The following is a 15802-nucleotide window of genomic DNA, read 5'->3' as shown; positions in this document are numbered from 1 at the left end:
GAGCTAGGGAGATCGGAGCTGTGGATCGGTGCAGCTGTGGATCGGTGCTTGTGATCGGCGCTTGTGATCAGAGCTAGGAAGACCGGTGCTTGTGGATCGGAGTTAGGGAGATCGGAGCGTGATCGGAGCTAGGGAGACCGGCTTGTGGATCGAAGCTAGGGAGACCGGCTTGTGGATCGGAGTTAGAAAAAATGGGAGCTGTGGAGAGATAGACCGAGAGGGAGACACGAGATGGGTATGGAGAGGTGATCGAGAGGGAGACGAGATGGGTATGGAGAGATAACCGAGAGGGAGACGAGATGGCTATAGATTGCTATAGAGAGATGACCGAGAGGGAGAGAGATAACCGGAGCGGAGCGGAGTGGTGTTTGTGATCTGGAAAGGAAGGCCACAGAGAGATGGAGAGAGTGAGAGAGTGAGAAATCAGAAAATGGGAAGTGAGAAAGAAAGAGGCGCGTATTTAAGAGAGTTGGTAGGAGTTGGTGAGAAATAATAAAAAAATAGAGTATAATGTATATTTTATTGAAATAACTTGTAAAATAAATGAATTGATGTAGGTGTTTTGTAAAAGTGGATGTGTAAAATAGAAAAAGTAGGTTTTTAGTGTAAAAATAGATGTGTAAAATACACATACTAATGTGAATGCTATTAGGAGAGATATTATGGCCCAGTATTGATCAATGCATAAAAGGTGTGACCTTTACTAAGAAAAATTAAAAAATCCAAAGAAAATTAAACTCAACTGTATACTTTTGAGTTTCTCTTTGGAAAGTGGAAACCTCAGGTAAGTGCAGCTAAACTGAAGTCTTCTTTCCTTCCCCAAAAAAAAAAAAAAAAAACCTTTTGTCTTCTTCTTCCTTTACCAAACAAAACTTGTCTTCTTATTATTATTATTATTATTTTTGATAAAATAACTTTTGTCAAGGCTGTGACTTTATGGTGAAATGGCTGAATTTACAGAAGCCGGGCGGGTGCTTTGCATTGTTGAATGAGGCGGAGGGAGAGAAATGGCACTTCTTCCAGTTGTCTTCGGCTTCCCTCCCACCAATCATCCTATTCCCCTCAAATCCATCCTACCACCACTTTCACTCTCACTCTCACACTCACATTCACTCCCCAACCACATATTTCCAGGTGAAGTCAACCCTCTTTCCCTCCTTAATCCACCGTTTGGTTCCCAAGGAAGTTAAAAGAAAGAAAAAAAAAAAAAAAGCTTGCATGCAACTCTACTTTTATTTTAATTGTAAAAAGTTTGATTTTTGGGTGGTGGGTGTTTGTACTTTGTACTTGTTTTCAGGTCCTAAACCCAGTTTCGTGGAAGAGCTGGCGAGACGTGGTGGCAAATCATCAAGAATCGCTCGCTGCTCTTCAAAGCCTGAGTCTGAGACTGAGAACCAAAAGACTAGAACTAGAATTGTGAAAGAGAAGAGCGTTTCGGTGATTCTATTGGCTGGAGGGAAGGGCAAAAGGATGGGAGTAAGTCTTTTTCCTTTTCAATTCACCTTCTTCATCTCACTCCATTTATCTGTATTCAATTCGTTTTATTTACCGATCCCCAGTTCATCTTTTTGTTGACTACTTATAAAAAATTTGGTCTTTGTTGAAAGGAATTGCGTTAAATTGCTTATATACCAATGCGGGCAATCCTTGATATCACAATCTACCTCCACTTATATCCCTCATGTTCTCAATTCCTTTCAACTATTTTTAAGTTTTGAAATTGAACTGTAATACTCCTCAATGGTGTCATCGGTGGTCCTTGATAAATTACCACTTGGCTCCATCTCCATACGTGGGAATGGGATTTTTAAATAAATAGTGGTTCCTCAACCAAAAAAAAAAAAAAATGATATAAATAGTGGATTAGTTCAACTGCATTTAATGTAATTAAAAATTGGTGAGGTATAATAAATGTTGATATAAGCGTAATGGTCCACAGGCCAACCCAGTAGCCTACTAGGCTAATAGGTGACCCAACCCAATATTTTTGAGGTATGTGGGTAGCCTAGTGGGACAGAGTTATGGGCTAGAGTTTTCCCTTCTCGTGGACTGGTTAATGGCCTGTTCGATCTAACTCACTAGACCCATGGGCTAAGTAAAAACAAGGCAGGGTAGCCAACCTACCCCATTACGGACCATGAAAATATTAACCAATGTATAAAAAAAATGGTATTACCTTTATGTTAGGAGAGATATTATGGCCCAGTATTGATCAATGCATAAAAGGTGTGACCTTTACTAAAGAAAATTAAACTCAACTGTATACTTTTGAGTTTCTCTTTGGAAAGTGGAAACCTAAGGTAAGTGCAGCTAAACTGTAGTCTTCTTTCCTTCCCAAAAAAAAAAAACCTTTTGTCTTCTTCTTCCGTTACCAAACAAAACTTGTCTTATTATTATTATTATTGATAAAATAACTTTTGTCAAGGCTGTGACTTTTTAGTGAAATGGCTGAATTTATAGAAGGCAGGCGGGTGGTTTGCATTGTTGAATGAGGCGGAGGGAGAGAAATGGCACTTCTTCCAGTTGTCTTCGGCTTCCCTCCCACCAATCATCCTATTCCCCTCAAATCCATCCTACCACTTTCACTCTCACTCTCACTCTCACACTCACATTCACTCCCCAACCACATATTTCCAGGTGAAGTCAACCCTCTTTCCCTCCTTAATCCACCGTTTGGTTCCCAAGGAAGTTAAAAGGAAAAAAAATAAAAAGCTTGCATGCAACTCTACTTTTATTTTAATTGTAAAAAGTTTGATTTTTGGGTGGTGGGTGTTTGTACTTTGTACTTGTTTTCAGGTCCTAAACCCAGTTTCGTGGAAGAGCTGGCGAGACGTGGTGGCAAATCATCAAGAATCGCTCGCTGCTCTTCAAAGCCTGAGTCTGAGACTGAGAACCAAAAGACTAGAACTAAAATTGTGAAAGAGAAGAGCGTTTCGGTGATTCTATTGGCTGGAGGGAAGGGCAAAAGGATGGGAGTAAGTCTTTTTCCTCTTCAATTCACCTTCTTCATCTCACTCCATTTATCTGTATTCAATTCGTTTTATTTACCGATCCCCAGTTCATCTTTTTGTTGACTACTTATAAAAAATTTGGTCTTTGTTGAAAGGAATTGCGTTAAATTGCTTATATACCAATGCGGGCAATCCTTGATATCACAATCTACCTCCACTTATATCCCTCATGTTCTCAATTCCTTTCAACTATTTTTAAGTTTTGAAATTGAACTGTAATACTCCTCAATGGTGTCATCGGTGGTCCTTGATAAATTACCACTTGGCTCCATCTCCATACGTGGGAATGGGATTTTTAAATAAGAGGTAGAGTGAAGAGAAGGTTCGAACTCAAAACCACTTGCTCTAATGCCATGATAAACAACTGCTTAGACGAGCAAGCTGACATTGATTTGATTTATCAGCCATTGCAATGCTGTTAGCGGCTTTTGTATTCTGCTTCATTTTAAATGTTATTCCTCTGTCATCTTAAATCTGCCCGACTAGATAATTAACATCAATTTCAAGAATATATAGTTCCATAGGAATGCATTGCCTTCACACTTTATATTATTCATACTGTTAATTGTTTCATTGTTATCTTTGAGATGATGTATGGTTTTGTATCTTTTTGCATATACATACATACATGCATGTGTGTGTATGGTGTTTATATGTAGCACACTACACATCTCACATATGTACTTCCGTTTTCTTTATTATCAATAGTTTTTCTATTCCTCATCTGCCACGTGATGGATCTATTATGTTTTTGCAAATAGGCGAGCATGCCAAAGCAGTATCTTCCACTTTTAGGCCAACCAATTGCTTTGTATAGGTAAATGGAAACAACTCAATTTCTATATGAATGTCTTATTCCCATCACATGGGGTTGGGTTCAAATTCTTCTAGAGGACTTGTGGAAAGTTATCCTCTCATGACAATTGAATGGACAACCAGTATTTGGTCATATCAATATGCCGTTTATGTTTCATTTATTGAATGGATGGAATGCATTATTCTAGTTGACTATCAATTTAGTCATTTGGGGAAAAAAAAAATGCACAACGTGAAATCTTGCTTCAACTTTCAGTTAGACTATAAATGCAAGTTTTTATTCTAGAACTTATCGTTGCAATCAATATCTAGTGACTAAAGATTTGACCTGATTCATTTTTTTATAGTTCTAGGAGTAAGACCTCCTAGGTGTGACACAGATGTAGGTTTGTCTCCCAAGGCAACTTTAGGATGGGTACCTTAAGTATTATTTGTGTGCTTTTACACTCATTGTTCATTGATTCATTTTCTTATGAAGTAATTATATTCTGACTTCTTGCAGTTTTTACACTTTCTCACAATTGATTGAAGTGAAAGAAATCATTGTAGTTTGTGATCCCTCATACAAGGACATTTTTGAAGGTTTCAGATCTCTTTACTCTCTTCTCTTCTCGTCTCACTCTCTCACCTTTTGGACTTTAGCAGACTTCCTTTGTATAGCATATTGCTGCTACTTGACTGTGTTTTATCCTGTTGGTTCTAGTACTGAAGGAGATATTCAAACTAAAGTTTTTTGTTTTCTTAGGAACCAAAGAGAATATTCATGTGGAACTTAAATTCACTCTCCCTGGAAAGGAAAGACAAGATTCTGTCTACAGTGGACTTCAGGTACTTCAGACTCCCCCCCCCCCCCCCCCCCCCCCACACACACAAAAGAAGATTTTAGTTACTGGCGCAGCTTTTTTAATTTTAAGTCTCTCCAATGGCACTTTCTCCTTCCATAAAAATAGGATTGAGGCGAGGTTGTTGATGTTGGTTTAGATGTTGTGAATTCTTCAATAAGCCCACATTAACTCCTAGTAATACCATAAATTTGTAAGCTGATGCTGTGAACGTATGTAATAAATGGTTATGTTAGGTTTGATGACCCCTTTCATTTTATGTTGAATTTGTTTGATTATCAATGATGCTGCTTCTGTTTTCAGGCGGTTGATTTGAACTCAGAGCTTGTTTGTGTCCATGATTCTGCCAGACCTTTGGTATCATCAGGAGATACAGAAAAGGTTTGACTTTGTTCTATGCTTATCTAGTGCGCTGACTTTAGTTGTTAAATCAGTAGTGGTCATCAAATGCACTATTTTCTAGGAGATCTATGCCTACAATCTGGATAATTCCCAAATCTTAAACTTAACAGGCAATTTCTCTTGGAGGTTGGATTTTTTTTTTTTTTTGAATTGAGGATTCCACTTCAAAGCTTACAGGAAATTTCTCTTATGTTTATACTGTGTACCTATTAAGAAATATTGTTACCCTTGCCATTTGCCTTGCTTACAACCACTACAATAATATAGATGAAAGGACTTGAAGTCACAGTTATGAAGAAGTCAAAACTTGATCAAATATGCTAAGTGTAGAAATGATCTACAACTTGCATATGTTCCAAGGGAGTTACAATGACTGGTTTCCATTATTATACCCTAACAGCTTAAATTTTTGGGAGAATCGATAATTTATCATTCATTATATCCAACTCTTATTATCTGAAGGATCACATGCAGATGCAACTAATTGGGGGAAAAAAGAAAAGAGGATTTAGTGTGAATACTAGAAGGTGGTTTCTAACTTGACCGATAGCCCAAATTTGAACAGCTTTTGAGGGTCTGTAGAAAGACTAATCTCGATGCATTGAGTGGAAGAAATCATGAGACCTAGACTACCTTGTAGATCTATAGAGTAGGTATCAAAAGATATCATGTACAAATTGATGGGTCTCAAATGCACAATTCTGATAATATTTAAGAGTACCTATTTGGTTTTCCAGAATTGCTTCAGATTATATCTCCTGCTCTCCCTCCCAATCTCACTTTCCAGCTATAACTTTACAATTTTGATATTTTTTGTTCCAAAATATGGCCTTTAAAGATAGAGGATGACTGGTCAATTTTTGTTTTTAGGTTCTTAAAGATGGTTGGCTGAATGGAGCAGCTGTACTTGGTGTTCCTGTAAAAGCTACAATCAAAGAGGTACCGATTAACTGAGATGCCCCTGCTTCATTCCTTTTTTCCCCCCTGTTTTTTGACACCCCCCCCCCCCCCCGCCCCCCGTAATGAAGATAATTTATTTGAGGCTCTTAAATTTTTAGAACAAAGATCAATTTAAAATTACATTTTTCCATAAAAACTGATAATTCTGTTAAATTTTCATTATTTACGAAGTTCTGTTGAATTGTATTTATGATTCAGATAAATGTGTAGCTGATTTTGAATGAGCTTCATGTATTTTTTTTTCCCAGAATGAATTCTTCCTATATGGTGTTTTCTTCTAGTTGTAGCACTCTGCTATTGTCATTTTCTTCTCTATTTTGTTGTGGAATTTCTGTTTTCCATATCTTGTAATTCAATTTAAAAAGATATTGTCTTAATTCAGTGTAGCCCTAATGTCAGTAGAGCCAAGGTCATTAGTTCGAATCTCCCCCACCCCCGCACTTTGGGGCCAAACTTACTTATCAAAAAAGATAATGTCTTAATTCTGTAGCATACTTTTTTAATCTTGTTCTTAATTTGTTATATCTATAATTTAATTTCTCATGGATTACATATTTCTAAATTTAGTTTCTTGCCTTGTCTCCTATAGTGTCAACATCCATATCTTTGCCATACTCACACATGAGTTTGGATCTCTTCCTTTTCCTAAATGGTACTCTAGGTATCTCATAGCCATTATTCTCGCTATGTTCCTGTTTATATCTAGTTTTACCAAGGTTATACCTCCTCTGCTGTGACTGATGCACGTACTTATGTCCCATTGGTTGCTTGTGATGATGAAATTGGTGCAAGTTTTTGGCCTTTTACATTTATTGTGGGTGCACCATTTCAATTTACCTTTTTATTATTGCTAGTAAAAGATAGTGCATAGAAGAGTACTTAAGTTTAGTCTATTTTGACATCATTCCCTGAATTGTTTCTTGCATTATATAAAAAATTTGGTGTATAGAACAGACTCTTCGTACCAACCATTATGTTTCTGTTCTTCATTTAATGCGTAGAAGTTCACATTATGTTCCTGTGAGTTTTAATATCTTTTATTGACATGGTGCCCTACATTTATGCATATTATCAACTTGATTAGGAATAAGTTTTCTCCTCCAATTGACCTTGTGAAGATTCAAAGTTATTTCCTGATCTTTGTGCAGGCCAACAGTGAATCTTTTGTAGTAAGAACTCTGGACAGGAAAACACTTTGGGAAATGCAAACCCCACAGGTTTAATGTCGAAAGCATATATCTATATTTTGATTACTTGTTTAGTTCTAAATGAGCTTATTTAGGTAATTAATAACATTGCTGCATAATTACTCTTTTTTTACAGGTGATTAAACCTGAGTTACTTAAAAAAGGTTTTGAGCTTGTAAATAGGTACTTCAGAATTAATTTTGTTATCATTATTTTTTTCCTCATAGTTGAAATGTATTTTATAGTTCACATTTCATAAGTATTCTGTATACTATCTGTTCATAAAATTTAATCATACTTGTTTGTTAGTGTAATACAAGACATTGTGATGCTTTTCAAACCTTTGGTGCAACTCTGCATTTGAACATAATTTTCAAATTTTATTTAGTAAAAAATTCATACCAGATGGATCTTTTGAAACTGCATGTCTTCCTGATCTGCACATCTATTCAGTGGGAAATGTTACTGAATTTTAAGTGCACTTCCCAGTTAATAGTTACAGTAATAGTTTCTTACCATTTGTATTTTTTTTTGGGTACTTTAAAATCTTCAAACACATGTTAGCTAGTAAGAAACCATTGCTGTAACTACAAAGTGCCTACATTTCCAGTAAATATGACTTCATATCATCCTTTCAATACTGTGTTTGTACCTATGCAATGAATGCTTCTTGATGTTGAACATTTCTTTTTCAAGAACAACCTTTGGCAAGGGGATCATTAATTGTAATAATTTTCTCTTCAAATTCTAAGTAGTCAAGTTCTAAGAATTTTACAGAGAAGGACTTGAAGTCACTGATGATGTATCGATTGTAGAGCACCTCAAGCATCCTGTATACATTACTGAAGGATCTTATACCAACATCAAGGTACTGAAACTTTCTATTATGATATTTATCTAAAAAATTGATTTATCATGAAGAATTCTTGAAAGGTGACTGACCTCATTTTGAGCTTTAGTTATTTCTTAATATATTTGAAAGTTTATTCTAAGTAAGAGAGAAGGGCAATCTCATCTATTTGGACTGTAAATCATTTTGCCGAGATTGTTCTGCAGGTCACAACCCCAGATGATTTATTGCTTGCAGAGAGAATATTGAGTATGAGCCCTGGAGACTCTTCTTAGTTGGCCTGACTACTTGGGCTTAATTTTGTATTTCATTGTAGTACAATTCTGCGGCCAACCTTTGTTGTATATCAATTTTCTAATTTATTGACTAAGTTGAGAGGCACTGAAGCAAAAACCTAAAAACAAGGATATCACTTGGCGTGATTATGTTTTAGCAATAGTACATAAACCTTTGGTTCAAATTTCCTATAGAGCTTTAATACCGTTTAGCTTTACTGATGTCTAATAGCGCTGCAATGAATAATAAATTAGAAGTAAGAAATCTATTCTAGGACTGTTCCATTATGTTCAAATCCGAAGGTTTTATGAGGTGCATCAGTCTTATTAAAACTATTCACAGACACCACCGCGTACCATTGATGCGATGATCACTCCACAAATAAGTCCTTGTGGGTTGTGGGAGGCAAGAGCCAGGGTTCAAGTCTCCAGGAGGGAGTTTCACACACATATACACCTAGATTAGGCTAAAGTAGAATTTTTATCTTATAAGAAAAAATTTAAAAAAAAAAAGAAAAAGAAAAAAGAAAAAGACTTCAAGGCCATGTCAAGGAAGCATTGGCAAAGCAAACTCACAAGTTCATTAACGAGAGAGGTAGTAATTCTTTTTCCGAGCAAACTCAACTGTTCTAACATAGTTTTTGCATCTCGAAGTGAACCATCTGCATTCAAAGCAATCAAATCCAAAGCATTTGATTCAACATCCAGGTTCTCATTGGTAGAAATGTTTTGCAACCTGGCTACAATATCACCATCTTTAAATTTGTTAAAAAGGTACGTCTGACACCGCGATTGTACAGTACGGGCTACGTTGTCAAGATCAGTCGTTATTAGTATGAACACAACTCGCTGTGGTGGGTCTTCAAGAAATTTGAGAAATGCCAGCCATGTCTTAGAGGATAACAGGTGACACTCATCAATAACAAATACCTTGTATCCTGAGAAGTTTAAGGGGGGCCTCACCAATAGTTTCTTCAATAGGTACCTAACTCTATCAATCCCTTTCTTATTGGTTCCATCAACTTCCAATAGATCCCTACTCTTGCCAGATATGAAATTGGTGCATTGCCTACAGTAGCCGCATGGTTTAGTTTCATCAGGAGCCAGACAATTCAAGGCAGAAGCAAATATCCTGGCTGTTGATGTTTTTCCAGTCCCACGGGGACCTTGAAAAAGATAAACAGGGGCAATCCGACCCCTTGTAATTGCATTTATAAGTGACTTAACCACAATATTTTGCCCTATCAATTCATCAAAGAACCTGGGTTTGTACTTCTGACTAAAACTCTTTATATTTTCTGGTGTGCCTTCCTCTTCCCCTTCCTCATTAAGAGGCACAATCTCTAATCCTTCTTGACTCCTACAGCTGGACGACCACCTCCTTCCATCCAATCTACTCAAAGCCTCCAAATCAAGCTCCCCAAAGTTAGTAGAGAGTTCATCATCACTCCTCCCAGTTCCTATAGATGAGCCTCCTCTGCCATTACCACTATCGGAAAGCAATGGGAGAACACCACGGGCACTTTTTGCAGCAATACTCCGCTTGTTGGAACGTGATGATGATCGACGTCGACTATGATACATTGCTTGACTGCCGCACAAGATACTACTTCCTTTCCTCCTTATAGTATCAGAAAGAGAAGGAGAGTAACAACTCCCACAATCACCACCACGATGTCTCGGTGTCCTCCTTGACCAATAACAAGGAATCCCACACCCCTGGCGACCTGGCAAATCCAAATGATCATCCACCTCGTCATCCCCATCATTCATTGATGTTGTGGTGCCATCCCAAGACCCAACAGTACTTGGGTTTCGATTACGATACCTATTAAAAGAACTAGTCGACAATGCAGGTGTACTATACGAATATGAAGAGTTATCCTCTCTTAAACTACTTCTCAAGAACTTAGCCGAGGAGTGAGGCCAATTCCTAGTCTTAAGCTTCAAAAGCAAAGGGGAAGCCCCGGAAATCGGCCTCAAATCTTCTGAATTACTGTATTCAGTATCATCAGATTGCTCGACTGAGTCATCTTGGCTTAATGCCATAGAAGGATGACCCTTTATCAAATTTTTTGAATTTCTACCAAAGTTAACATCTTTAAGCTGATATCTAGCTAAAACATCGAGATGGGTATTAGTTTTCTTACTTTTCCTCTTAATGGCGTTAAGCCTTTTGGCTGAAGTTGAAACCAGATTTGCATCTCTGCGTCTGAAAATGGAAGAACGGGTATCGCTCTTTAAGTCCCCACCATTCCTGGCATCGCTTAAGCTATCATCAACACTCCACTGAAAGGAAGAAGACCCATCATTCTCTTCATCCCCATCCCCATCTTCATCTTCATCATGATCTTCATTCTTAGCCGATGATTTGTTGGACTTCCAGTTGTAGAGAAAGACCTTCTTGTCCTTGTCCTTGTCCTTGCCATTGGTATTGTGGTTTAGTGAATACTGGAAGTGATCAGAGTGTAACAAATTCAAAGAAGAAGTAGAAACAGCATTTGGTGGTAGTGGTAATGACAATGGTACAGATCTTGAGGAATTGAGAGGGGATTTTTTCCAAGAAGAAGTAGTGTCTGGATCGCGTAAAACACGAGCTGCTTTTCGGATTTGAGTTAGCTCCTTCTTCTTCAAGTGGAGCTTGCTTGGATCACCGACTCTCATTTCTGACATTTTTTTTTCCTAACAAGAAATTAGCTTTCAGAAGTAAAAACCCATAAATCACAAAACCCAGAAACAATTTCTGAAATGGCAGTGTTTTACTTTGACAAAAACACACACACTCTCCCTGTCTGTCTGTCTGTCTTTTTTTTTTGCGTGTGTGTGTTAGGGTTTGTTTTGTTTTTTTGTGTGGGTTTTAATTGGCGCCTCTTCTTGAATAAATGACTGTTTGTGTTTGTGTTTGTGTTGTGTGTGAGAGTGTATGAAATGAATATGGGATTTTGTTTTGTTTTTTGTGTTTTTGTTAATTAATTAGTATATAATTAATATTTAAATAAACAAATTAGAGGGAGGATGATGATGATGATCATGAAAAGATGAAAAATGGAAACACGGCTTCCAGACCCCGTGTCTCCGGGATTACGCCTTCAATCATGTCCTTTTTCTTTCCTTTTTATTTTCATTTACACTCTTTCCTTCTCAACAACAACAACAACCCATAAAAAAAAAAAAAACATTCTTTCCTTCTTCTTCATAGAAGTTCACATTATGTTCCTGTGAGTTTTAATATCTTTTATTGACATGGTGCCCTACATTTATGCATATTATCAACTTGATTAGGAATAAGTTTTCTCCTCCAATTGACCTTGTGAAGATTCAAAGTTATTTCCTGATCTTTGTGCAGGCCAACAGTGAATCTTTTGTAGTAAGAACTCTGGACAGGAAAACACTTTGGGAAATGCAAACCCCACAGGTTTAATGTCGAAAGCATATATCTATATTTTGATTACTTGTTTAGTTCTAAATGAGCTTATTTAGGTAATTAATAACATTGCTGCATAATTACTCTTTTTTTACAGGTGATTAAACCTGAGTTACTTAAAAAAGGTTTTGAGCTTGTAAATAGGTACTTCAGAATTAATTTTGTTATCATTATTTTTTTCCTCATAGTTGAAATGTATTTTATAGTTCACATTTCATAAGTATTCTGTATACTATCTGTTCATAAAATTTAATCATACTTGTTTGTTAGTGTAATACAAGACATTGTGATGCTTTTCAAACCTTTGGTGCAACTCTGCATTTGAACATAATTTTCAAATTTTATTTAGTAAAAAATTCATACCAGATGGATCTTTTGAAACTGCATGTCTTCCTGATCTGCACATCTATTCAGTGGGAAATGTTACTGAATTTTAAGTGCACTTCCCAGTTAATAGTTACAGTAATAGTTTCTTACCATTTGTATTTTTTTTTGGGTACTTTAAAATCTTCAAACACATGTTAGCTAGTAAGAAACCATTGCTGTAACTACAAAGTGCCTACATTTCCAGTAAATATGACTTCATATCATCCTTTCAATACTGTGTTTGTACCTATGCAATGAATGCTTCTTGATGTTGAACATTTCTTTTTCAAGAACAACCTTTGGCAAGGGGATCATTAATTGTAATAATTTTCTCTTCAAATTCTAAGTAGTCAAGTTCTAAGAATTTTACAGAGAAGGACTTGAAGTCACTGATGATGTATCGATTGTAGAGCACCTCAAGCATCCTGTATACATTACTGAAGGATCTTATACCAACATCAAGGTACTGAAACTTTCTATTATGATATTTATCTAAAAAATTGATTTATCATGAAGAATTCTTGAAAGGTGACTGACCTCATTTTGAGCTTTAGTTATTTCTTAATATATTTGAAAGTTTATTCTAAGTAAGAGAGAAGGGCAATCTCATCTATTTGGACTGTAAATCATTTTGCCGAGATTGTTCTGCAGGTCACAACCCCAGATGATTTATTGCTTGCAGAGAGAATATTGAGTATGAGCCCTGGAGACTCTTCTTAGTTGGCCTGACTACTTGGGCTTAATTTTGTATTTCATTGTAGTACAATTCTGCGGCCAACCTTTGTTGTATATCAATTTTCTAATTTATTGACTAAGTTGAGAGGCACTGAAGCAAAAACCTAAAAACAAGGATATCACTTGGCGTGATTATGTTTTAGCAATAGTACATAAACCTTTGGTTCAAATTTCCTATAGAGCTTTAATACCGTTTAGCTTTACTGATGTCTAATAGCGCTGCAATGAATAATAAATTAGAAGTAAGAAATCTATTCTAGGACTGTTCCATTATGTTCAAATCCGAAGGTTTTATGAGGTGCATCAGTCTTATTAAAACTATTCACAGACACCACCGCGTACCATTGATGCGATGATCACTCCACAAATAAGTCCTTGTGGGTTGTGGGAGGCAAGAGCCAGGGTTCAAGTCTCCAGGAGGGAGTTTCACACACATATACACCTAGATTAGGCTAAAGTAGAATTTTTATCTTATAAGAAAAAATTTAAAAAAAAAAAGAAAAAGAAAAAAGAAAAAGACTTCAAGGCCATGTCAAGGAAGCATTGGCAAAGCAAACTCACAAGTTCATTAACGAGAGAGGTAGTAATTCTTTTTCCGAGCAAACTCAACTGTTCTAACATAGTTTTTGCATCTCGAAGTGAACCATCTGCATTCAAAGCAATCAAATCCAAAGCATTTGATTCAACATCCAGGTTCTCATTGGTAGAAATGTTTTGCAACCTGGCTACAATATCACCATCTTTAAATTTGTTAAAAAGGTACTTCTAACACCGCGATTGTACAGTACGGGGTACATTGTCAAGATCAGTCGTTATTAGTATGAACACAACTTGCTGTGGTGGGTCTTCAAGAAATTTGAGAAATGCCAGCCATGTCTTAGAGGATAACAGGTGACACTCATCAATAACAAATACCTTGTATCGTGAGAAGTTTAAGGGGGGCCTCACCAATAGTTTCTTCAATAGGTACCTAAATCTATCAATCCCTTTCTTATTGGTTCCATCAACTTCCAATAGATCCCTACTCTTGCCAGAGATGAAATCGGTGCATTGCCTACAGTAGCCGCATGGTTTAGTTTCATCAGGAGCCAGACAATTCAAGGTAGAAGCAAAAATCCTGGCTGTCAATGTTTTTCCAGTCCCACAGGGACCTTGAAAAAGATAAACAGGGGCAATCCGACCCCTTGTAATTGCATTTATAAGAGACTTAACCACAATATTCTGCCCTATCAATTCATCAAAGAACCTGGGTTTGTACTTCTGACTAAAACTCTTTATATTTTCTGGTGTGCCTTCCTCTAATCCTTCTTGACTCCTACAGCTGGACGACCACCTCCTTCCATCCAATCTACTCAAAGCCTCCAAATCAAGCCACAAGCTTTATTTCAGTCACTCGGTTACATGGACATCCTCTGCATCCAATGTTTCAAGGCAATCATCATCCTCATCACTATAATTAGAGCCAGTGTCAGAAACGATATTTGAGTCCAAATCATCCTCCCCTTCCCTATCTTTTTTAACATTGTCCCCAACTATAAAACTTTGAGAACCATTCTCCACAAACTAACTTCTAACTTGTACCATTTCATTATCTTCTCTATCTCTTCTATAATTAACTAATTCTCTATCCACCTTTGTCTTCCTTGGACTCAACAACACTAAGTCAGCCAACTGCCTCCTCGCCATATACAAATCATTTGGCTCAACGAACTCACCCTTCTTATATGCCTCCCTAAGAAAAACCATATGCAGCTTCCCTAGATTCCCCCTTGTCGAAATATAAAATATCCCCTGATGCTGAAGAAGAAACTCCTTCAACCTCTTCGGCAGATTCATCGCCATACTAAAATGAGCGATCCTCTCCAATGTAATCTTCTTCTCCACTGTCAACGACAACAACTCATGAATAGTTGCCACCGCCCTCTTCTCCATACGCTTTTGTGCCTCTAAAGACCTTAAATCATAACTTGAAGCACGTTGCCATTTCCACACAGCAATCCTATAATACTTACTAATCTTAAATCCGAGCGGAAAATTCACAATAAACGAAAACCTTATATCCTCGGCATCAACACCTTTCAGTCTATACTCTTTCTCCCTAGCTCTCTCTATAGCACACACAGCTAAACTCTTGTCTCTCTCAACAATCTCAATGTACTTATTCCTAGTTTCTTTAGCATCAAATAATCAAAAATATTGAAGGTACTTGAGAATTACCAAGTACTCGAAATTGTCAAGCAAACCCAACTCTTTCCTAGCAATCCTCACATATTCAAGGCGCAATCGACCCATGTTGGACATCATTATGAGCTTTCGAAGGGGGGTCACAGCGATGGGGACTTGAGCAATGAGAGCTTGCTTTTCCTGCTGAATTTGCAGAATGGTTCTCCGGGTCAGTCGAATGTAGAGGATTCTCTGAATTGGGTGCTCGTAAATCTCAAAAACGTGAGGGAACTTGAGGACAAAAGTGCTGGCTTTGTGTTGTTTGAAGTCGAGGCGGCGAGAGAGGAGGTCGAGGCGAGAGATTGGGAGGGTGTGGTTGAGTTGGGAGAGAATGAGGTCTTGAAATTTCAGGACTTTGCGGGTTTTCTTCTCGACTTCCATGTAGTTGTCGTAGCCATGGTCACGTACACTCTGAAGCTTTTTGGGGATGGAGGTGGATTGGGACATGGGTCTTGTGGGAGTGACATTTGAGAGTAGGGGTTGAAGGGTTTTGGGAATTGGGCTTTTGGGTCTAAAGGCTTTGGTGGTTTTGGATAAGAGGATGATGAGCATTTTTCAATTTTGAGGGTTCTAGGATTTTAGGGTTTAGGGTTTTGGATTGGAAAGGATTGTTGGTTTTGGTTAAGATAACAAAGATGTAATAGAAGAGGTATAACTATGAGAATAATGAAGTAATGACTATTGACTACTTCAGGTCACAGAAAATTTGTG

General features: G+C 37.2%; 3 protein-coding genes and 1 pseudogene across 4 annotated transcripts; 2 read left to right on the top strand and 2 right to left on the bottom strand.

The window, feature by feature from the left end:
* Positions 1-2281: 2281 nt before the first annotated feature.
* LOC112007044 (2-C-methyl-D-erythritol 4-phosphate cytidylyltransferase, chloroplastic) lies at positions 2282-8528 on the top strand. 2 transcript variants are annotated; one of them, XM_065771399.1, is made up of 12 exons: positions 2282-2300; positions 2461-2637; positions 2797-2975; positions 3773-3828; positions 4330-4409; positions 4573-4655; positions 4973-5050; positions 5942-6010; positions 7180-7248; positions 7355-7401; positions 7996-8086; positions 8275-8528. In XM_065771399.1, the coding sequence occupies exons 2-12, from the start codon at positions 2508-2510 to the stop codon at positions 8341-8343; spliced, it is 951 nt and encodes a 316-aa protein (XP_065627471.1). In that variant the 5' UTR covers positions 2282-2300; positions 2461-2507; the 3' UTR covers positions 8344-8528. The 2 variants fall into 2 exon arrangements, 1 of the variants encoding a protein (XP_065627471.1); XR_010628176.1 differs by lacking the exon at positions 2282-2300 and having other exon boundaries at positions 2426-2637; positions 7974-8086.
* Positions 8529-8558: 30 nt separating this feature from the next.
* Positions 8559-11483, bottom strand: LOC112006397 (protein STICHEL). Its single transcript, XM_065771419.1, has 2 exons — positions 8879-11483; positions 8559-8577 (listed from the first exon to the last, which is right to left on the bottom strand). Exons 1-2 carry the CDS (start codon positions 11014-11016, stop codon positions 8559-8561), a joined length of 2157 nt encoding a protein of 718 aa, XP_065627491.1. The 5' UTR covers positions 11017-11483.
* Positions 11484-11571: 88 nt separating this feature from the next.
* On the top strand, positions 11572-13038 carry LOC112007048 (2-C-methyl-D-erythritol 4-phosphate cytidylyltransferase, chloroplastic-like). The gene is made up of 4 exons (XM_065771398.1): positions 11572-11758; positions 11865-11911; positions 12506-12596; positions 12785-13038. The coding sequence occupies exons 1-4, from the start codon at positions 11603-11605 to the stop codon at positions 12851-12853; spliced, it is 363 nt and encodes a 120-aa protein (XP_065627470.1). The 5' UTR covers positions 11572-11602; the 3' UTR covers positions 12854-13038.
* Positions 13039-14242: 1204 nt separating this feature from the next.
* LOC112007034 (protein ROOT PRIMORDIUM DEFECTIVE 1-like) lies at positions 14243-15598 on the bottom strand (annotated as a pseudogene).
* Between the last annotated feature and the right edge of the window lie 204 nt (positions 15599-15802).

Source organism: Quercus suber, unplaced genomic scaffold (genome assembly GCF_002906115.3).
Source record: "Quercus suber isolate HL8 unplaced genomic scaffold, Cork oak 2.0 scaffold_43, whole genome shotgun sequence".
Lineage (NCBI taxonomy): Eukaryota > Viridiplantae > Streptophyta > Magnoliopsida > Fagales > Fagaceae > Quercus > Quercus suber.
Note: the sequence above shows the minus strand (reverse complement) of the source record. Positions and strands in the feature narration are given on the sequence as shown.

Excerpts from the sequence above, each read along its gene's own strand:
- LOC112007044 (XM_065771399.1), top strand. The coding sequence starts at position 2,508 with ATGGCACTTCTTCCAGTTGTCTTCGGCTTCCCTCCCACCAATCATCCT. Across the intron at positions 5,051-5,941 it reads CATCAGGAGATACAGAAAAG|GTTCTTAAAGATGGTTGGCT; the intron begins GTTTGACTTTGT and ends TTTTGTTTTTAG. Across the intron at positions 8,087-8,274 it reads GATCTTATACCAACATCAAG|GTCACAACCCCAGATGATTT; the intron begins GTACTGAAACTT and ends ATTGTTCTGCAG.
- LOC112006397 (XM_065771419.1), bottom strand. The coding sequence starts at position 11,016 with ATGTCAGAAATGAGAGTCGGTGATCCAAGCAAGCTCCACTTGAAGAAG.
- LOC112007048 (XM_065771398.1), top strand. The coding sequence starts at position 11,603 with ATGCATATTATCAACTTGATTAGGAATAAGTTTTCTCCTCCAATTGAC. Across the intron at positions 11,912-12,505 it reads GGTTTTGAGCTTGTAAATAG|AGAAGGACTTGAAGTCACTG; the intron begins GTACTTCAGAAT and ends AGAATTTTACAG. Across the intron at positions 12,597-12,784 it reads GATCTTATACCAACATCAAG|GTCACAACCCCAGATGATTT; the intron begins GTACTGAAACTT and ends ATTGTTCTGCAG.